The sequence below is a fragment of the Spermophilus citellus genome, assembly GCF_964194105.1.
Source record: "Spermophilus citellus genome assembly, chromosome: 11".
In the NCBI taxonomy this organism is placed as follows: domain Eukaryota; kingdom Metazoa; phylum Chordata; class Mammalia; order Rodentia; family Sciuridae; genus Spermophilus; species Spermophilus citellus.
Window position 1 is genome coordinate 118523978 of NC_138192.1, and position 22042 is coordinate 118546019.

The 22042-nt window shown below is 48.7% G+C and overlaps 4 protein-coding genes across 11 annotated transcripts in view; 2 read left to right on the top strand and 2 right to left on the bottom strand.

The window, feature by feature from the left end:
• Window positions 1-519, top strand: part of ANKZF1 (ankyrin repeat and zinc finger peptidyl tRNA hydrolase 1) — a 21652-nt gene extending 21133 nt beyond the window's left edge. For all 3 annotated transcript variants that reach the window (XM_081262319.1, XM_081262320.1, XM_081262321.1), the window contains one exon: window positions 192-519. In XM_081262319.1, the coding sequence (XP_081118445.1) occupies window positions 192-315 (124 nt within the window). In that variant the 3' untranslated portion in view covers window positions 316-519. The remainder of the gene's footprint in view (window positions 1-191) is intronic.
• Window positions 482-11475, bottom strand: GLB1L (galactosidase beta 1 like). Of its 4 annotated transcripts, none has more exons than XM_081262325.1 (18): window positions 11359-11475; window positions 10598-10693; window positions 9902-10028; window positions 9597-9763; window positions 9190-9340; window positions 8952-9012; window positions 3860-3954; window positions 3594-3768; window positions 3447-3505; window positions 3223-3344; window positions 3091-3131; window positions 2773-2891; window positions 2408-2482; window positions 2201-2290; window positions 1953-2066; window positions 1516-1647; window positions 1072-1287; window positions 482-888 (listed from the first exon to the last, which is right to left on the bottom strand). In XM_081262325.1, exons 3-18 carry the CDS (start codon window positions 9968-9970, stop codon window positions 625-627), a joined length of 1950 nt encoding a protein of 649 aa, XP_081118451.1. In that variant the 5' UTR covers window positions 9971-10028; window positions 10598-10693; window positions 11359-11475; the 3' UTR covers window positions 482-624. The 4 variants fall into 4 exon arrangements, with proteins under 4 accessions (XP_081118451.1, XP_081118449.1, XP_081118450.1 ...); XM_081262323.1 differs by having other exon boundaries at window positions 9902-10040; XM_081262324.1 differs by having other exon boundaries at window positions 11243-11396.
• Window positions 11438-14871, top strand: STK16 (serine/threonine kinase 16). 3 transcript variants are annotated; one of them, XM_081262327.1, is made up of 8 exons: window positions 11438-11536; window positions 11849-12088; window positions 12639-12858; window positions 13117-13250; window positions 13421-13541; window positions 13665-13760; window positions 14179-14300; window positions 14413-14871. In XM_081262327.1, exons 2-8 carry the CDS (start codon window positions 12003-12005, stop codon window positions 14549-14551), a joined length of 918 nt encoding a protein of 305 aa, XP_081118453.1. In that variant the 5' UTR covers window positions 11438-11536; window positions 11849-12002; the 3' UTR covers window positions 14552-14871. The 3 variants fall into 3 exon arrangements, with proteins under 3 accessions (XP_081118453.1, XP_081118455.1, XP_081118454.1); XM_081262328.1 differs by lacking the exon at window positions 11438-11536 and adding an exon at window positions 11543-11686; XM_081262329.1 differs by lacking the exon at window positions 13665-13760.
• Window positions 14872-16356: 1485 nt separating this feature from the next.
• Window positions 16357-20070, bottom strand: LOC308631358 (tubulin alpha-4A chain). The gene is made up of 4 exons (XM_081262524.1): window positions 19915-20070; window positions 18047-18269; window positions 17602-17750; window positions 16357-17399 (listed from the first exon to the last, which is right to left on the bottom strand). The coding sequence occupies exons 1-4, from the start codon at window positions 19915-19917 to the stop codon at window positions 16428-16430; spliced, it is 1347 nt and encodes a 448-aa protein (XP_081118650.1). The 5' UTR covers window positions 19918-20070; the 3' UTR covers window positions 16357-16427.
• Window positions 20071-22042: the final 1972 nt, after the last annotated feature.

Genomic DNA, 22042 nt, shown 5'->3' on the forward strand with positions numbered 1-22042 from the left:
TAGGGTTTGAGTCAGAGTGGACTCTAATGTTGTAGGGACTATTTGGGGCAAGTGGAATGATGGTCTACATGGTTTTCAGAGGGGTTGCTGAGGGGATTTGAGATACTCTGGGAACCTTTGAGAGTTGCAAAAAGCTTGGAGTGGAAAGTTTCTGGGGAACCTGTCCTGCCATTTTTCTTCCTCTTGTTCAGACGCTGCTGGAGTTGTGGGACTTCCCTCCAAGGCCTCATTCCCTTTCATTACCTTGACTTCACTTTCTGCTCCACACGTTGCCTCCAGGACCATCGCTGTCGAGCTGGGAAGCCCTCTTCCTGACCTCCTACAGCTTCACCTGGGCCAAATGTAGGCCCTGAGAGGGCATATTGACTCCAGCCCTAGGTTTCTTCTTCCCCATGAAGCCAGAGAGTATTTGGAAGAATAGGGTGAGGGATACTCAGGAACCAGGGCAAAGATAGGGTCACAGAAGTGTATGGAGCTGGTACTGTCTCTGGAATTTTAATAAAAAGTTTGGCAAGAAAACTGTACTTGTACTTACATTCAGAGGCCTTCTGGCCTTTGGTTACCATGGCCAGCACCAAAGGATTCTGCCCACTCCATGTCCCAGGTCCAAGGGTTATCTTTCTTTCAGTGCCCACTTAACTCCATTAGTTCAGAGTCATTTTGTACATCAGGTGAGAGGGAAAGTGTCCTATGTACAGTGCTGTTAAGGATAGGCCTATCCAAGAACTGGATTTGAGGCTGTAAAGGGACATTTTCTAGCTCCAGCAAGGTGATTGTGTTGACAGCTCCCCTAGGTAATAGCAGGGGTCTTGGCACATAGAGGGTGTGTTGTGGCCCCAACTTTGTCCAGTACCGGCCCAAATTAAACCCATTGATCCAGACTTGGCCCTGTGGGGCAATAAGAGAGTGAGAAAAGCAAAGATCAGCTCTCCAAGGGATAGAATCATCCTCTTTGGGGTTTCTCATCAAAATAATAATTTCTGCTCCCCCTCTTTTCATAATTTTTCTTTAGGGTCTGGTTGGGTGATATTGGGAAAGACATCCTCCTCCAACCACCACCATTAGCAATACCTTTGTCCATCCAGGTAGATAGAGAAATGTGTCCCCAGCTGAGCCTAAAATTGGAAACATTGTGGAGTAGAAGGTGGGGCCAGAAGGATCTTTAGGCTGTGGTCTTTTGGGCAACTTGAATGTATACCACCACTTTACAAAATGATCTACTTTCAGAGGGAAAATCATCCACTGGGTAAGGATTGTTTGCCCCAGAATTGGTGGCTCTAACAGGCCCTGTGGGAGGCAAAGGAAAAGTCATTATTTACTAAGCCTGTAAATTTATTTACTGTCCCTAATCAAACTCTAGGATGTAATTGGTGGCCATATTCAGGTCCCCACAAGCCACTATTTCTCTGACTCTTAAAGACCTGGCTGTACCTTACCTTTCGTTAGACTCTGGTCATTCCAGAGGATTTGGTCAATAAGTGTACTGGGATAGACAGGGAAGCAAAACTAACTCACCTTGAAGTCACTGTGGTTAGACCCAAAACTGAGCCTTCCCATGTTCTCTAGCAAGATATCCAGTTTGGTCCCTACTTTCCCCATCAAATATAGTTTGTTATCCACATTTCTTTCCAGAACACCCTGGATCACCTGTGGATAAGAGACAGGATCTATGAAAGGAAGGGCTCAGCATTTAGTTCTTGGCCACTGCATAGAGAACCATATTAGAACACTTATTTGAAGAGTAAGGAAAATGTAGCCAACTGTGAATTACCCACCACCATTCTGGAACTCTATCCTTAATCAAGTTCTTCCTCATCCCAGGTTATAATTCTGTACCCTCTATAGATGTGAGCAGCCAGTAGGAAAGGGTAAAGATGAAAACTTAAGGCTATAGGGTGCTGGGGAAAGGGGGAAATTGGATCTCACAAGTTAATCTGGAATTAGTTTCTCACCCCATCCATCATCACATAGGCACGGTCATGGACTCCATTATTTGGCACCCATAATGGTGTTGGCTCAAAAATGGAATAAGAAAGATAGGTCCGGTACAGCATATAGCCATGGTCCTGGATATGGAAGAATGAGTTTAAGATAAATTGAGATAAGAAAGGACATTAAAGGGAAATTGTAGCTAGGAGGAACTTTTCACTATAGCTGGTGAGAGTTTGTGGTTCCCACCAGATGTAGATATATGTCTTACCTGCTTCACAGCCTCAAAGGTCAATGGCATGACTGAATGGATAGGCCCCTGGGGGCACAGAAAATCTAGGAAACCCAGCAAATCCCCATCCTGTTAAAATAAGAGGCAAGAATCAGAATAAGAGGGAGGTTTCTGGATCAAGGGCAGGATAAGGTAGATATTTAGAAAGTAAAGGTATAGAATCAGAAAAGACGGGGAGGAACTTACCAGGTGCATAGTTAAAGGTCCAAGCATCATCTTGTGGCTGGGGGGAGGTAAAGGTCCCAAGGGAACTTCCTGGAACTGAGCCCAAATTCTCTCAGGAACCATAGGAAAACCACAGAAACAGCCCATATTCCAAGACCCTAGAGCAAGGTTCTTAACCTGGGACCCAGGGAAGGGCTTTGGTCATAAAGACTCTAATTTAGACACTATAATGTTCACTCATGTGTAACTCAAGTGGTACCATTTGAGTGATTGGGAAATGCTTCCATGGGACACTCAACTCTGTGGCCCAGAAAACCACCACCAGTTTATAGGAGGATCCCATTACAATTTGGGCACGACCTTCTCCCCGATTAATAAAAGGGCACCTTGCCAATGACATTTCGAAGAGCAAAAAGCTTAGGTGTGGTATCCCCTGCTTCAGATATGGGTGCATCGTAGTCATAGCTGGTAGTTATTGGAAGGAAGCGTCCCTTCTCATCAGCACCTAGGGTTGAACCAATTTAATTAACATATCTTTCATTCAGAGGATAGGCACTAAGCAAAGAGCTTCATGCAGAGAATTTTGCCATCAGAGCGGGCAGTGGTGGCATATCCAATTTCTAGGCATCCTAGTCCATCCAGCCCTTAGATTCTAATTCCTTGTTACCTTCCTATTTCTGTCCCAGGGGACAATCTGTACTCACCATTCCAGTATCCAAAGTTGGTGCCTCCATGGAACATGTACCTGAATTGGGGGGAGGGGGTAAAAGCTGACGCACTGAATCTTAACTTTCATCCCCATCTCCCAGTAACAGGTTCATATTGTCTTCAGTTACATGTTCACACTGGCTCCCAACTTGAGCATGTTTTCTAGTCCTTTAGCTATAGGTTCAATGGACCGTGTGGAGTGATTCTGACCCCAGTAATCCAGCCAGCCTGTGTAGTATTCAGAGTTCACCTAGAATATGAAGTGAAAAAGCCATGAAAGAGGTGAAAACCAAGCTGGACCTATTCCCATCCATGATTCTTGCTTTGATTCCCCTTCCCTCTGGTCTCTCACCAATGGCCCATGGGGTTCATACTTCTGAAGCAGGGCAAAGATTTTGGTCATGTTGTCAGCTGCAGGAAGGAAGGAAGGGTAAAAGATGAACAGTACAGAAAAGGCACCCCTTCCCCAGACTCCACTGCAAACCCTTGTTCAGGAGACCTGGCCCAAAGTCTATAGTAGCAAACAGTCCCTTGAGGGTGCCACATTTGAGTCCATCAGGCCCATCTGTGGTGAAGAGCAAGATCTTGTCTCCTAGTAGTGCACGGAAGAGCCCAGCCAAGTGTCTCATGTAGTTGACGTCGCAGGCCCAGTAGCTACCATATTCATTCTCAACCTGCCAGGGGAAAGGGAAATGGGAACTATGTGGTTGAGAAGGTTAAAAACACCTTACACCTTCTTCCCCATGCCCAACTTCCCACTTGTACCTGAATGCTAATGATGTTGCCCCCATTGTGGTAGAGAAATGGATATATCTTGGGCAGCAAGACCTTGAACCAGGAGTCCACTGCAGCAAGGAAGTCTAAAGGAAGGAGAGGCACTCTGCTCATTAGGGGCCACCACCATCTCCTGTGGGAAGCCATTCTAACACGTGATTGGGTGACTCCCCTTAAGGGCCTGAGGCGCTTTGGCTCTGTCGAAGCTTTCCCGACCCTTTCCTGATGAGAGAGCCCATCCATGTGGGGGTGTGCCTGACCACTGACCCCGGGGACCCAATCACTGACCCTGACCTTGGAGTGCAGCCCCCCCTCAACCTTCATTGGATGGAATTCTCCCCTGAATCTCTTGTTCCCCAATAAAAGGCTACTCCCCATTGTGTTCACACTCTCTCTCTCCTGCTAGCCCTGAGTAATCCTCGCTGCCCTGCTGGGCGGCTAGAGGTGGGAACCAGAGAGGTGAGCCGTCTCGGACCTAGCAATATAAATAAGGTAAATGAGTTTGTGTGTTTTATTTCGATCTCTTCTAACTTTATGCCTAGAACCTCATTAATGAAACCATTGCGCAGGCCGCGTGGTAGAATCTCCATGGCCCCCATTCCCAGCATCCCTGCTAACAACTTCAGTGCTGCCCTTACTCTAGGCTGCAGGTTCCATCCCACTTGCCCCCCCCCAAAAAAAAAACTCTGGGAAGTAGTGACTCTTAGAACTCTCAACCCTAAGCACGTATATATTTGCATGTCAATGGAAGTAAAACATAGGAAACTTTAAAGTACATGTGTTTGTTTTCATGGTTCTGGGGATTGAACCCAGGACCTTGCACATGATGGGTATAGAGTATTGTTTCTTAAAAATACATGGATGAGGGGCTGGGGTTGTGGCTCAGCAGTAGAGTGCTCACCTAGCACATGTGAGGCGCTGAGTTCGATCATCAGCACCACATAAAAATAAATAAATAAAATAGAGGTATTGTGTCCAACTACAACTAAATATATATATATTTTAAAAAATACATGGATGAGCCAGGCGTGGTGGCGCAGGCCTGTAATCCCAGTGGCTCGGGAGGCTGAGACAGGAGGATCCTGAGTTCAAAGCCAGCTTCAGGAACGATGAGGTGCTAAGCAACTCAATGAGACCCTGTCTCTAAATAAAATACAATGGGGCTAGGGATGTGGCTCAGTGGTTGAGTGCCCCTGAGTTCAATCCCCAGTACCCCCAAACCAAAACAAAAAGGAAAAAAACACATGGATGAAAAAGGCTAAATACACAGTATGGAACTATTATTATTATTACTATTTTAGTTATTGGCGGACACAACATCTTTGTTTGTGGTGCTGAGGATCGAACCCGGGCTGCACACATGCCAGGCAAGCGCGCTATTGTTTGAGCCACATCCCCAGCCCCTGGAACTATTATTATATAATCCACTTATGCCTGAGATTTCTGTGAAGTAGCATGGGAATTCACAATGTAGAGCATCTGACTTGCACCTTCCAGTCAAATGATTTTTTTAAGTTGGTAATTGGAAGATCATTATACTAGGCATTGTGCCTTAAAATTCTCAACTCCTGCTTGTTATTTTTGTGATTCACCCTGAAGATCTTCATGCACAGTGTTTCCTCTGCCTGACACTTTTTCCTCCACCCTCCTTTACCTAACCAACTCATGCTTCAATATTTTTTCTTCTGGTACTGGGGACCGAACTCAGGTGCATTCTACCATGAACTATATTCCCAGCCTTTCTAAGTTTTTGAGACAGGGTCTTCCTAGGTTGCCCAGGCTGGCCTTGAAATTTCTGATGCTCTCACTCCACCCTCAAGTCGCTGGGATTACAGGTGTGTGCCATCAATGTCCTCAAGAAAGCCTCTGATATCCCAGATCAGGATAGATCTCCTGTTAAAACACTCTCACATTATCTCATACTTCTAAGTAACTTGACAAATTATGATTGAACATTTATGTCTGTGATTGTTTCTTGCTAATTTCCCAACTAGTGAATAGGAACCTTATCTGGAGGGTTCCTTCAATGTTGCATCCCTATCATTGAGGACAAAGCAAAAGACAGGGACTCTCAAAGGTGGATTCAATGAAAGACATTTTGGAGGATATTGTTCCATTCTTAAACCATTTAATTACACTTTATGTGTCATATAAAGGAAGCCAAATTTGTACTGCATATTTTAATACAAGCATATATTAAATCACATTCACATATTCAGCAAGTATTTATGGGTGCTGAGTATGCACAAAGCACTGTTCCAGGGATACATAAAGGAACAAAACAGACAAAACATCTGCCCTTGTGGAATTTCTAGTGATGTAGGCAGACCATAAATTAAGGAAATAAATAAGGGAATATATAATGCCAAGAACAAGAACTAAAGCAGGAAAGAAGGTCTAAAATAATGGAGTGGGAGAACTTTATTTAAAGAGTGGCCAGGAAGCACCGCTGAGGTGATTTCAGCAGGGAGATCAAGGGAAGACCTCAGGCAGAGGCCTCACAACCCAAGGCTGGTGGGTCTGAAGAACAGCAATGAGGATAGGGAGGTTGAGGCAGCATGAACCAGGAGAAGAGGGTCAGATGAAGGACATGACTGGGGCCAATTACATAAGACCTAGTAAATCATTTTAAGAAATACATGATTTATATTCTGAATGAGATGAAATTTTATTGTAGAGGTTAAGCAGAGAAATCTCATGATGTGTATTTAAACATCTATTTTAATAGAATCACACTGGCCACTGGATTGAGAAATGACTATATGGGAGAGAGGGCGAACAAAGGAAGTCACTTGGGAAGCTATAAGATAAGTCAGCTGAGGAGAGATCCTCTGGATCAGGGAATGGCAGAGGTGGTGAGAAAGTAGTTAAATTCAATGTTGTTGAGGGTAAAATTGACAGGACTTTCTGATGGATTAAATGTGAGATGTGCAGGAAAGACTAGCATGAAGGATTAACACAGTTTTTATGCTGCTCAGTTGGAAAGTAGAGTTGCCATTAACTGAAATAAAAAGACTAAGAGAGCTGGTTTGGAAGACAATACCAAGAGATTGTATCATTATGCCTTTTATTTGCCTCAATGGAGACGTCACATAGGCAGTTGAATGTATGTGTCGAAATCATGGGAAAGGTCCTGGCTATGGAGATACGTATTTCAGGATCACATCTATCAGATGGATTTTAAACCCATCATACAAATGAATGCAATCACCTAGGGAATGATAATAGAGAAAAGAAAAGCATCCAAGGATAGCTGTGTACACTACAGCATTTGTAATAAAGGAAAACAGAAAAGGACAAGCAAAAGATTAAGTGGTCACTGCTTTGGGAAGCAGGGGCACAGACCAGATAAGTGGGTATCATGGGAGATACAGTAAGAATTCACCTGTAATCCCAGCAAGTTAGGAGGCCAAGGCAGGAGGATCACAAGTTTGAGGCAGGCCTCAGCAACCCTGTTTCAAAATATAGAAAGGACTGGGGATGTAGCTCAGTGGTAAAGTGCCCTGGGTTCAATCCTCAGTTCCAAAAATAAGTGTATTTCAAAGGACAGAGCAACCCAGCTGTGCTGAGGGCCACTCATTGGTCAAGGGGATGAGGAAATCATGGATTTCACAATGTAGTGGTCACTGGATTTCTTTTCTTTTTATTTCTTGGATAAAAGATGTTTAATTATTTCAATATTTATCCTTTTTTTGTTTGAAGTATAATTCAAAACTCTATATATCAATCCTCTGAAGGTTAAGGCAGGTATGTATTTTAAAATGAAAAGGGAAAACAAATTTCCAGCCAGTTGCTGGTTTTCTTGAGCAAAATGGACTGCATGTTGGTGTTTCATTAATAATTTATCATTTTAAATATATTTATAGACAATTGGGTTTGGCATAAAGCTCTCTGGCATCTTAAGTTGTTCCCCTAGTCTCCTCTACCTTCCCTGTGTCAGGAAATAGCATCACCACTTTAATTGGCCAAATGCTTCATTCCTACTCACACTGCCCCACCCATCCCGTTCCAATCAAAATCTGTCAACAAGAAAGTAAGACTGAGTGGTCACTGCCTTGGGAACCAAGGGCAGAGACCAGATAAGTGGATATCATGGGATACAAAAGAAGTGGATTTCAACCAAGCATGGATTTCTATATCCACAGTGTATCTCAATTCTGCTTTCTTTACATTTCCACCACAGTCATCTTAATCCAGGAACTCTCTTCTCTGTTCTAACTACAGTAATATCTCCATTGAGTTCTCCACCCTTGCTCCCCTCAATCCACTCTCCACATCCAGACTAAGTAATGTTAAAACAAATCAGATCTGCTGGGCTTGGTGGCACACATTTGTAATCTCAGTAACTCAGGAGGGTGAGGCAGGAGGATAGCAAGTTTGAATTCAGCCCCAGCAACTTAGTGAGGCCCTGTCTCTAAAATAAAAAGGATGTGGCTCAGTGGTAAAGCACCCCTGGGTTCAATCCCAGGTACAACAAACAAGCAAAAAAATCAAGTCATATCCCTTGCTAATTTTTTTTTAACGTGACTGTATACTGAGAATAAACTAAGAACCCCACAGAAGTCCTATAAGGACTTACACCAATTATCTGTCTCATCTTCAATATCATGTCTTATAACTATCTCCCGCACCCCACTGTACTCCACCATGCTGATCTACCTTCCTCAGACATGAATATTCTTGCCTCGCTCTTTGTATGACCAGTGCTTTCCCTTCCCTAGAAGTCAACTAAAATGTCCCCTTCTCAGAAAAACCTTTTCTGACTACCCTGCAAATAAGAAAATCTCTGTTACCCTCTGTCTTTAACTCCTTGTTTATAGCTAATAACCTTATCTACAAGTGGTGAATTTTTTTTGTTTGTTTGTTTTTTGGTCTGTCTGTTCCACTATGTTATAACCTCTATTGCACAGGGACTAGGTCTGTCTGTCTGGTGCCAGTTTCCAGTGTCCTGCTGGGCATGAAGGAAACAATATTTGAATGAATAATCTCCAAGTTAAGGATGGTCTCTTCTGTTTGAGGCACACAAATGATCCGCCTTTTTGTTTGATTTTTTTTCTGTGTTAAATCTTTTGTCTCAACTCACCTGGATCTGAGGTTCTCAGATTAATTTTAGGATTCCGAAGCAACCAAGATGGGAGACCCCCCTGAGACAAACAAAGACAAAAAAAGCATGTAGGTTTTGCTGTCCTGGGGTGTAGTGGGAAGGTAAGAAAGGAGAGAGTTGAATATAATGCTGGACATGCCCCTACAGTGAGGGCAGAGGGGACTAGCCTAGAAACACATGGAAAGCTTTTGTTCTGTCCCTCCTCCAACTAACTCACCATCTCCCACTCTGCACAGATGTAAGGTCCTGGTCTCAGTATGACCAACAGGTTTGCTATAGCTGCCTCGTTCAGAAAGGTAAAGAGGTCGCGGCTGCCATTAAAGTTATAGACTCCAGGCTCTGGCTCATGAAAGTTCCAGGGCACGTACCTGAGAAAGTAAGAGGTTAACAGGGCCCGAGATGGGGAGATGCCAGGGAGGACTAAGGGCTCAGGCGGGCAGGAATCTCCAGCAGCACTAGGAAGCAGGTCCTGGCCCGCCCCTTAACACCCTTAGTTTAGGAGTCTGGGAGTTCTAGCCTCTTTTCAGCCAGAGTCAGTCTTCAGTCCAGGACCCATCCGAAGGAACCGGTAGGAAAAGTAAATCCCGCCCCCTCCCCCAAGTAGCTCTCGCGAGCACTTCTTACAACTGTACGGCGTTGAGGCCGCTCAATCGCATCTTGAAAAGCCGGTCCGCCCACAGTATCCGCGGTACCCGGAAGTAGTGCAAGCTGCCAGACACGTATCGGAACGGGGTCCCGTCCAAGAGGAACAGGCCACGTTCCCGATCCACTACGAACGACCGAGGGTCTGCCTGCAAAGGGGAAAAGCCTGTGCTCAGCAGACGTTTGGAGTGAGGGTCAGCGTTAGCCAAAAGCGGAGGAAAATGAAACTAGCCCTGCTGGCCGCTTGGTGGTTGACTTTCATCCGTCAGTCAACCCTCTCACCTTACCTGCTGCAGCAGCAGCATCAGGAGCGGCAGCATCAGGAAGGGAAGGCAGGGCGGCTTCTCGGGAGCCATGACGCTCACTGGGCTCCTCTAGTCTGATCCGTCGGTCCGACCGTCACGTGTTGGACTCCTGGGAGGGAACCTCAGTAAGCAAGGGGCGGAGACCACCTCAAGTTTCTAGGAGGTTACCCCGGACTTTGTACCCCGCCTGCAGCCAGCCACCCACACTACTCTATTAGTTTGTAAAAATCCTCTACATCTTACTACTCTAAGTGCAGTTCACGAACCAGCTTAATCAGCGTCACCTGAGAGCTTGTTAGAAATGCAGAATCTCAGGTCCTACCTTAGACCTATAGAATCAGAATTTGTATTTTAACAAGATTCCCAGGCTATCCTAAACATATTCAAGATTGAGAAGCACTGCTTTATTGGACCGAGTTCCCTGAGAGCGGGAGTGTCCTGTCTTTGGATCCTCGGTGTCTGACACAGGGCTTGACATATAACAAGTTAAATCTAGATTAATGGATGTCAGAATCAAGGAACCCATTAGGAAAATCTCCATGGTGACCAGGGATGTGGAAGCAGGGAACCGAAAGTTACAAGACGGACCTTTCCCGTAGAGAGCCCCGTTTCAGCAAAAGACCATATTGAGCAAATAGAGCCATTATAATTTCTTCGGAAGGGCACTCTCCAACTTACCCCTGCTTGTCTAGACAAGAGATGTCACAAACAACTGCTTGGAGCCAAGGCTTGTACTTTGTGAATTTCTATTCCTTCTGCCTCACAGTTCCAAACCTGAGGTGTGAGAACCAGGGTAATAAGCAATGATTATTATTGCTCTTTATTGATACTTAAGGACTGTGTGTCAGATATTGGGCTAAGCACTTTATATCTCAAACAACTCCGTGAAATAATTATTTTCATTTTACAGATGAAGAAACTGGAGGATGGAAATAAGTAGCCCATCCAAGGTCATACAACTAGTTTAGTAGAACTGGGATTGGATTATGCAGTTTGACCTCATAGTTCATACACTTAACCTTAGGTATCATTACATCTGTTTTACAGCTAGGGAAAAGTGAGGATCTGAGAGGTTGTCATTTGCCAGAGGTCATGCAGATAGGAGGCTATTAGGACTGGATTTAGAAACTGTCTGCTTCCAGTCTGAGCTCTTAATCACTGACTCTAGGGTAGTAGGACACATGCCACAGTCCTTAAGGTTGGACAGGACAAGAACTCCAGGGGGCCGGGCCACCAGCACCCGCCCCTCCCTGGATCCCTCTCTGGGCTGAACCATAGTAGGCCACATTCTCCCCCAGCGCGCGGAGGTGTGAGGCCCCCTACCTCCGACATTGGGAGATGGAGGTCCTGGGGGCCTCGGGCAGAGCCCAGCTTTGCCCCCCTTTGGCGCAAGTGCCTGTGTCTTGACCCCTACTGAAGGCCAAGTGGAGAACCCTCACCCGGGTCCTGGGACCCGTCGGCCCGTAGGTCTGTGCGGCCCGGGGCCTTTCAGCTCCGCGCCCTCACATCCTCCGGATGCTCAGCAGTTGCTAAGATATGGTGGACCGTTACTCCGGCGCGGACTGATGATGTAATCGTTACTTCCGGTCCCTGGTGCTTCGCTCCGGCCCGAGCCAGGTCAGTGGGGAGTCGCGGCTGGCAGACCCTGGGCTCCGCAGCCCGGGGTGGGCTCTGCCGGAGGTGGGCCCGAGCCTCGCACTTCCTCGGGAGCTACCCTGTGCCTTGCCTTTGCGGCCCCAAGAGCTTGGGAGCGGGATCCGTCCAAAGGTGGGCCGGGGTTGGAGGAAGCGACCTGGTAGTCGCTGCGTGGCCAGAGGCTTTAGGGCACCTGACTCAGCCTCTGGAGCTGCTGTCGCCAGGGTCTGTTTTCTTTAGACGGGAATGTAAGTTCCGAGACCTGGGCCTGATCTGTCCGCAATTGTACTTCAGGGCCATCTGGATTATGCCGGACCCGCGACCTGCGGTCAATTTCTTTCCAGCATGATCCGCTGGGCCCCCAGGCCATCACCTAGAAGAGCCCATTCACTCTGGACGAACCTTTTGGCAGCCAAAGTCTGTCCTTGAGAAGGATGACTGAGACATTATGGGACACGCCCTGTGTGTCTGTTCTCGTGGAACTGTCATCATTGACAATAAGCGTTACCTCTTCATCCAGAAACTGGGGGAGGGGTGAGTGTTTGGAAATCACTTAGCTTGCCCCCAGGGTTATGGTCACTGAGGGACTACATAGGGTCTGCACATGATAGGGGCACAAGGATTTTATCCCTATCTACCTCATCTGACCGAGCCTTAGCTGAATGGGTCAAGAAAGTGGATTCTGGACCCAGGCCTTCTAGATCCACCTTGTGTGACCCTGGTGAGCCATGGTTCCTTCATCTACCTAAAGGAGATGATTATCATACCTCACTGAGGTAATTGTGAGGATTAAATTAGATAATGTATATAGGTGTCCCACCCAGTTCATAAGAACTTGATATACATGTTGGCTATTATTTTATATTTATTGAGCTTCTATCATGTGCAGAACATTGTTAGGACCACAGGACCTCAACAATTTTTGTGTTCCTGCTCCTGAGGAACTCATTCACACTTCTCTTAGAGCCACATCTTGGGAGGGTTTCTACGCAATGAGAAAGGCACCCCTCCCCAAGGGAATTCTTCTGGGTCCAAGCTGTGTGGGAGATGATCATGGTCCTTCACTGACCCCTTTGGCCCACAGTGGGTTCAGCTATGTGGACCTAGTGGAGGGGTTACATGACGGACACTTCTACGCCCTGAAGCGAATCCTGTGTCACGAGCAGCAGGACCGGGAGGAGGCTCAGCGGGAAGCAGACATGCATCGCCTCTTCCACCACCCCAACATTCTTCGTCTCGTGGCTTACTGTCTGAGAGAGCGGGGTGCTAAGCATGAGGCCTGGCTGCTGCTACCTTTCTTCAAGGTCAGAAAGTCTCTTGGTTATGGAGGGGGTTGCAGCAGATACCTACTGAAGACTGTGAGCAGTCAAGCATGTTGGGAAACAGGAGCCATGTCCAGGGTTTGACCACTTTGGATTTGGAGTTTAGAAGAGTCTAAGTGGGACTGTGGGTTTCAAGGTATGTGTGATGAAAGGATTGGTGGGCTTTGACACACAGGACAGGGATTAGGCCCAGGGAACAGAGACTTCAGAAAATCTCAACTGAGGAAACTTGTGTTGCAGAGAGGTACGCTGTGGAATGAGATAGAAAGGCTGAAAGACAAAGGCAACTTCCTGACTGAGGATCAAATCCTTCGGCTGCTGTTGGGTATCTGCAGAGGCCTTGAGGCCATTCATACCAAAGGTTATGCCCACAGGTCAGTGGGAGGGCCCCAGGTACATGCTGAGCTAAGAGGAAGAACCTCACTAAGACAACCAGGAGGTCTCCACTCTCCTCCCAAGGAAAGCCCCCTTGATATTTTTGCTCCCTGGGATTCCAAGTCTTCCTGTCCAGGAATGCTTATTTGTCATTTTCACTTCACTCCAGGGACCTGAAGCCCACCAATATCTTGCTTGGAGATGAGGGACAGCCAGTTTTAATGGACTTGGGTTCCATGAATCAAGCATGTATCCAAGTGGAGGGTTCCCGCCAGGCTCTGACCTTGCAGGTAAGTCTCCAGGTTCCTTTGCCCACCTGTTTCCCATTCCCAATTCCTTGTGGTGCATGCCCAAATTCAGTCACATTACTGTGGCCTGCGCCCCACTTTTGAGCTCTGGGACCACTGTTCCAGGACTGGGCAGCCCAGCGGTGCACCATCTCCTACCGGGCCCCGGAGCTCTTCTCTGTGCAGAGCCACTGTGTCATCGATGAACGGACTGATGTCTGGGTGAGAAGCAACTGGGTGGGACTCTGGGTGGGAGGGGTGCAACTCTGTACCTGCTGTGGAGTGGGGAGGGGCAGTAGAAAGTGTTTGGTTTCTGTTGCATGAAGCCCCAGGAACCACAGTGTGTCTCCATACCCCTCAACTTCCTTCCTGGTAACTGTCACTGATACTATACTCAGTTGCTCAGGAAGTGGTATAATCCCTCACACTGAGCTGGGTAGTTACTGCTCCGTGCTGAAGGCAGTATCTGAGCAAGGACTGCAGAGGCCTCTGGCTAACTGGCAGTTTCTCTGGGCCCTGGGAGTGTCACTGGCTCAGGTTGGAATATTCTTTTTAGCTTTTGTAGTCTTTTTTCACCACAGAAGGGGAGAGATATCACTTCCATCAGTTCCCTTCCAGGGACTAACCACGTTGTGCTCAGTCCCTAGGTTGTGTGCTTTATGCCATGATGTTTGGGGAAGGCCCTTATGACATGGTGTTTCAGAAAGGTGACAGTGTGGCCCTTGCTGTGCAGAACCAACTCAGCATCCCACAAAGCCCCAGGTGAGCACTTAGAGGAACACCAAGCATTTCAGAATTCCCCAGGGTAAGCTGAGTTGGACCTTAGCAAGGGGGCTAGATGCCCTCCCTTCACCTTGCCCTCCTCCCTCCACAGGCATTCTTCAGCACTTCGACAGCTGCTGGCCTCCATGATGACTGTGGACCTGCAGCAACGCCCTCACATTCCTCTCCTCCTCAGTCAATTGGAGGCAATGCAACCCCCAGCTCCAGGCCAGCACACCACTCAAATCTGAACTAACCAGTAGCCACATTGAGATGGCTCCATGTGCCTTGGAAAGAGGCTCTTATCCCTCATTGGAAGTTCATCCTTTCTATCCAGGGCTGCCCTTGACAGCTGGGTACCAGGGATGAGGATCGTTATCTCAGTCCTCTCTCTGCTCTTTTACCCCAGTACATAGGCAAGGGGCCTGACCGGTGGTGAGGCTGGGGGAGAAAGTGAAACAGAGAAAATATGGTGCATAACTCTGAGCTGGACTGCTGCGCTCACATCATGTTCTGCTTTCAAATCTGGAAGCAGGAGAATGTATAAACAGGAGAATAAAGTGAAAGCTGTGTGGTGGCTTGTGATTCTGTGCCAAGCCAAGACATTGGCACAGGTTGGTGTGGATCTTATTCCCAGTGTGTCTAGAGGCAGAGAAGAGATGCAAGGGGCCCAGAGTCTGGTTGCCAGTTCCAAGGGAACAGCCTGGAAAGAGGTACTGGTGTAGTCAGCAAAGGTGTTTCTGTATTATTTAACAGGAGGCAAGTGTCCTTTTCTGATATGTGGGTAGTTTTTTTCCTAGCTTGTTTTAGTCGTAAAATTAAAGCTCTGACTTGAGCTAGTTTCTGCCTTTGCTAAGAACTGGGATCAGCACCCCTAAAAGCACACTCAACTATTTCTTTTCTTCTTTCACTTCCAGGGGTAGGTTACTTAGTTAAAGTAGCCCAGCCGGTTTGCCAGGCCAAGAGCCTCTGGGTGGAGACACCTGGGGAAGCTTTCAGACAGCTACCTAACTGGTCTCCCATCCTCGGCCTGGGGCAAGGGGAGTGGAGCTGGCAACCATTTTGGCCACATCTCCCTGATTTTCCTAGCTCACACATAGTTAATAATTAATGAGACTAGTGTGGTGTGGCAGTATTCAGCAGCCATTTCCTGTCTGCTCTGCTGAGTAAACAGGGGCCCTGCCCTTAGCTGGGCTTAAAACCTGTTCTCCAGGGAAGGGCACAGTGTCCCTGAATCACCAGGGAGAGGCGGCAAGGGCAGGTTGGCATCTCCTGCTCCTGAGATTGAAGCTTCCTCCCCCACCATGTCCACCATCAGTGTGGGTCCTGGGGTGCCTATTAGCAAAGTTTGAATTTTCCCCCAGGGCCCTGGCAGGAGGCTCCCACCAGCTAGTGTTAGGCTGAGGCTGAAAGAAAGCACAAACAGGGAGACTACCTGACTTTTAATGGCACAGCCCTAGCTCCAGCAAAGCAAGACAGACAGTAAGCTATGCAAAGCTGCTGAGAAGTGCAATGGCAAAAACAACTCCAGATCGCTCTTGTTCCCTCCCACCCCCCAAGCTTATGATGTGACTCCATGCCTGGGAACTTCGGGCCAGCTCAGCCCCATTCCCAAACTCTAATAATGCACAGCAAAGCCTTGCCCAAGTCTTGCTTCCAGAGTTGGTGGATGCAGAAGCAGCAGGAATAATAGGGTGGCAGTCCATTCTCCAACACAGAAACTACTGGATTTAAATTCCTACTTGTAAGGAAGTGAAGACTCATATCCTTCAGTAGTTTGTGACAGGATAGACAGGTCCAGGGGGATTTGGTCCTCATTTCCTCCCTATTTTTGGATCCTCCTAGGACCTAATATCAAGGTCCCTGGGGTCATGATTCCTGGGCCTGGAAAGAGCCCCTTGGCAAGTCTCACCTTCAGCCATGGAAGGGAAAAGTGTCATGAGCAGCAAATAGTGGGGGCAGCAGTGGTAGCAGTAGCAGCAGCAGCAGCAGCAGCAGCAGCAGCAGCACAAAGGGGAAGGCAGCAGAAGCTCAAGTATTCACAGAGGGGACAAGAAACCGTGCAAGGAAACTTTATTTTGAAAGGATTTTGCAATAAACATAGTAAGGAGGCTCCAGGCAGCTGTTCTATTCTTCTCCTTCATCTTCATCCTCATAGGAGTCGATGCCCACCTCCTCGTAATCCTTCTCCAGGGCAGCCATATCCTCTCGAGCCTCAGAGAACTCACCCTCTTCCATGCCCTCACCCACATACCAGTGCACAAACGCCCTCTTGGCATACATCAGGTCGAACTTGTGGTCCAGGCGGGCCCAGGCCTCGGCGATGGCGGTCGTGTTGCTCAGCATGCACACAGCACGCTGCACCTTGGCCAGGTCACCCCCAGGCACCACAGTGGGAGGCTGATAGTTGATGCCAACCTTGAAGCCTGTGGGGCACCAGTCCACAAACTGGATGCTGCGCTTGGTCTTGATGGCAGCAATGGCGGCATTCACATCTTTGGGCACCACGTCTCCACGGTACAGCAGGCAGCAGGCCATGTACTTGCCATGCCGGGGGTCACACTTCACCATCTGGTTGGCAGGCTCAAAGCAGGCATTGGTGATTTCTGCCACCGACAGCTGCTCGTGGTAGGCCTTCTCTGCAGAGATGACTGGTGCGTAGGTGGCCAGGGGGAAGTGGATGCGCGGGTAGGGCACCAGGTTGGTCTGGAACTCCGTCAGGTCCACGTTGAGGGCCCCATCAAAACGCAGGGAAGCTGTGATGGAGGACACGATTTGGCTGATGAGTCGGTTGAGGTTGGTGTAGGTTGGGCGCTCGATGTCCAGGTTGCGGCGGCAGATGTCATAGATGGCCTCGTTGTCCACCATGAAGGCACAGTCAGAGTGCTCCAGGGTGGTGTGGGTGGTCAGGATGGAGTTGTAGGGCTCCACCACAGCTGTGGACACCTGAGGGGCTGGGTAGATGGAGAACTCCAGCTTGGATTTCTTGCCATAGTCCACAGAGAGCCGCTCCATCAGGAGGGAGGTGAAGCCAGAGCCGGTGCCCCCTCCAAAGCTATGGAATACCAGGAAGCCTTGAAGTCCTGTGCACTGGTCAGACTGAAAGAGAGCAGAAAGAGAAAGAGAGCAGTATAAGTAGGGGAAGGACCCAAGGAACTCTCTCTTGTAGCTATATGTAGCCTAAAGTATCTGAGAAGTCAAGGAAAAGACCAATCTGTATTCCATAGAAGCTCACATTCTGCAACACATATTTTCTGAAATGGATGAAAAAAACTCCCTCCCTTCCATGACAAATTCTTACCAGCTTGCGGATCCGGTCGAGGACAGGGTCAATGATTTCCTTGCCAATGGTGTAGTGACCACGGGCATAGTTGTTAGCAGCATCCTCTTTCCCAGTGATGAGCTGCTCTGGGTGGAAGAGCTGTCGGTATGGGCCATTTCGGATCTCATCTGGAAAGGGATAAACCACATTGTTGGAACAAAACCACAAGGCTGCATTCTTCAGGGACCTTCCCCTTGGGTGGTAGTTGTGGCCAGATATAGAGAAGAGCTAGCTCATCCTTCTGCCAGCCTAAGATACCATAGTGTGAGAGAAACTCAGACCTGCTACAGCCCCGCCTGCTTGAGGTCAGCTTGCCTTCTTTAGCTTCAAATAGGGATAGGAGTTTTCAGGACCAGGAAAGTCAACTCTAGACACCCTCTCTCGGTCACTCTTCACTTTCCTCAAATTTGCCCCCTCTACTCACCAATTACAGTTGGCTCCAGGTCCACAAAGACGGCCCTGGGCACATGTTTTCCAGCACCAGTTTCACAGAAGAAGGTGGTGAAGGAGTCGTCCCCTCCACCAATAGTCTTGTCACTGGGCATTTGGCCATCAGGCTGAATCCCATGTTCCAGGCAGTAGAGCTCCCAGCAGGCATTGCCCATCTGGACACCTGCTTGCCCCACATGGACTGAGATACATTCACGCTAGAGGGATAAAGAGAGGGGGTAGGCACATCGTAAATGCCACATCCATGAATCCTCACCTCATGTTCCTCTCTCCCATCCTATAACCAGCTGGGATGATTCAGTTGGCAAGAAGGGAGGCTTAGGCTGGCAGCCTCCCCAGGATCTCCTACACAGGACTCCCTAGTTGGAGGTACCAGGGAGGGCAGGCAACTCCTGAGTCTATTTCACAGTGGGAAATTTGTCAAGTGAGAGCTGTGGCTCAGCATGACCCTGTCACATTGACAGGACACTGAGGACAGAAAGGGCATGTGCATGAGACCAGCAGAGGCTGCAGCTTCTCCCAATCCCTGCTAACCACAACCCGCTTCTCCAGGTTTTCCAGAGTTAGCCAGAGGCCTCCCCACTTAATATTTTGATTTTGGGAGGAACTTGAATTTCCTATAACCCTTTCCCCTTCTTTATGGTGGAAGCAGAGGTCTTTCAGCCTTTGGATCAGCTGACCACCCTAGTCATCAAAATGCCCTCTCTCCCCACCTTTAAATCCCATCTGGCCCTGGGGATCAATCCCATCTGGCTCCTCTCCCCACATCCACCCCCGCACTCTGCATGTCTTCACCACCTTCATCCACCGCGACAGCCCGCACGGAAATAGCAGCGATAATGCTGGTGAGCAGACAGTAAGGGCGGGCAATTAGGGTTGTGGGCACTGGGGCATTCGATGCCTTAGGTATTGCCACTAAGTGTCCGAAATTTAACCCTTGCAGCACAAATTCCGCGCACCTCCCTTCCGCAACGAAATGGCGGGGTGACAGTTTCCAGATACCCAGAAAAGGAAGCGGAACCTGTGGTGAGGCCCCAGAGGTAACCCACCTTGCCCCACGCAGGGTGAGCGCCATCCTGTACCCAGGCCCTACATCCGCTTTCCCCCAGGAGTCTTTCCAGTTACTTCCTAGCCGAAAGTGAGGATTGAGTTTCGGCCCCCAGCTCCTAGGCTATAAATACCACCCCCACACACACACACAGCTTTCCCCTCCCCCCAACCTGGCCTCTGTCTGGGCTGTCGCTCAATGCCAGCTGTCTCTGCCAGTCCTCAGCGCACCCGCAGGAGAGAGGCTGGCTCGCCTCTAGAGGCCGAACCCCATTCCCGCCACCCCTCCCGGCTCAGAAGCGGGGTGCTGAGTCACCGGAGGGGGGTTGTGGGTGCGAGAGATGCACCCAGGTAGGAAAAGGGGATGCGGCACCAAGTAACTTGACCCCTTCCACCTTCTTGAGCCAAGCACGTGTTCTGTCAGTCGCAGCGACTGGGGATGGGGGGGGGGGATTGGGGGCAGGGGCAGCCAAGCGGGTCACGGTGGAAAGGACGTTTTGGCTCCCTTCAGGAGGATTGGGGCACAAACGATTGGGGAGACAGGAGGGCATTGCTAGGAGGGCTCCCCTCTGCTAGTGGAAAATCCCACCCGGCCGCCCCCGCATCTTCAGCCTGGTCAACTACCAGGCCAAAGTCACCCCCGGAGGGGGGCTGGGGGTAGTGCAAAACCCCTGTACCTCCTTGAGACCCGGAACGCTGGGCGTAGGGTCCCAAGTATCCCTGGAGGAAAGTTGCCTAGAAGGAGAAAGACAATTAGGGGACAGGACGGGCGCAATCCCGGCGAGGCCCACTCACCATGGTGAGTCCGGGTGGTGCGTCTCACGTAGAGTCGGGGTGACGGGTCTCAGTGAGAACTGCGCTAGCTGCAGTGCCGCACCGTTCTTATAGGCAGGGGGCGGGGCCCGCGAGTTCCGCTCGCCCACTAGGGGCTGGGTGACCCAGAGGCCACGCCCTCATAGGGTAGGCGGTCCCAAAGGTGGGACTACGCCGGGTGCCCGCCCCTTGCCATTCCTGGGTACCTCACCTGTCAGATTTGGGTTAGGACTAGCGCCCAGACTTTAACCCTTCGATTCCCGTTCTAAGCTGACACCCCAGGCTCCAGAGAACCCGCGCAGGGATGCAGGGTGCGGTGACACTGCGCGTCTCGCTTGCACCTGCGTCATGAGGGCGCTGGTCGTTCAGCTGTTCTGACTTAGGTGTAAGGGGTGAAATCTTCTTGGCTGCAAACGGCAATCAAAATCGCCGAAGGCCCTTTCCGCCCCGCCTCCCTGGAGGCTCCTTTCAGCTGTACCCCTTCTAGTCGCACGCCGCCTGCTGGTCCCGGTGGTGACGACCGGCCTTGGCCCACACCTATGGGAGGCCCAGGACTGGAGCTGCACAGCCTGAGTCCCAGGGTGCCCAGTCCTTAGACTTTCCCGCAGCACCGAACCCGCATCCTGCAGCGAGGATCGACCCTGGGGAATCTCCTGAAATTTTCCGGCCGCCAGCTGATCAGTGGCCCCTTCATTAGCGTGGTCACTATTGGTGAGCAATCACTGTGGCCTCCAGAATCCTGGAGCGCTGGACCTGAAGCCCTCTGGACCTGGAATCTTATTCAGATTGTGCTGTGTGACTTTGGGCAAGTGACTTAATCTCACTGATACCTTAGATTTTCAGCAGAAGACATTCCTATTTTGTACACTTCATTTCCATTTTTACAAGGTCATGTCTTTTCAAGTGATTTCTGCTTTCCCTGACTTGCATTACATTTTTCTGTCTCTCGCCATTGGGGAATTTCCTCAAGCAGTACCCATGTGCTGGTTCTTAAGAATCCATCTCCCAGGACAAACGATTACTGCCTTTCTTCCTATCCTGTTTTCCCAGGGCCAGGACTGTCTGACAATGCAACACAATCCCATAAAATAACTAGTGACAGAAACTTTCTATCAACAAAATAGTTAATTGGCATTTGACTTAGGCAAGGCGTAGAAAAGAATACAGTGAAATATGACAAAAGTCTCTCTTCCCAGTGGACTTGCCATCTAGTTGGAAAAAGAAGTCTTCTTCATAAAAAGAAAGCCAACAAGGGCTCATAGGAGGGCTCCTTGGGAAATGGGGTCATGACCTCTGCAGATGATTGGTGATCACGGGACACAGATCTTGCAAGCTCTCCTTCACCCTCTTTCCTCCTTCTGTACTCCATCCCAGCAGAATGAATACAGTGAGACCTGCATTATCTCAGGCAAAACTCTTAATATGTTTGACCCATGGTAGGGTTAAAATGAGGATAGAACTTAAGAAGACAGAAGTTGAAACTTGGCAACTTAGAGACACAATTCCCTCTCAGAAAAGTTTTTTTCTGGCCTTTATGTTGTTAATCACCATAGCATTTAGAATAGGAGAAGATCAGGAATTACTGTGTTGAAGGATACCCTAAACCACCCTCATGTTAGGATATTCACTGGAAGAACTCACAGGACCCCATGTATAGTTGTGCTCACAGCAAAAGTTTATTACAGCAATGTAGTAAGGATGAACAACTGGATCATAAAGGAAAGATGCAGACAGAGTCAGGAATCTGTGTCCTCTCTCTCCCATCAGGCTCACACAAAGCATACTCTTCCTCCAAAATATAAATGCAGCAACATCTTCCTGCAGTGATTCTGCCTAAGGAAACTCAGTAGAGACTCAGTAGTCAAGATTTTTTTTAAAAAGTTTTGTTACATAGACACCTCTGTCTAGCATATACCAAAATTCCAGACTCCTAGAAGAAAAGCACAATGAACCATCCTTCTTTCTAAGGACATCAGTCTCAGGCCAATTGTGTTAACTTTTTTCTGTATTCATATCAAATCCCTGATGTCCAGCCTATCTTGAAAAGAACTGGAGCCTCTGGTCCTACCAAACCTGCATTCCCATTTAGCAACTGCAATAGCAGAATGGT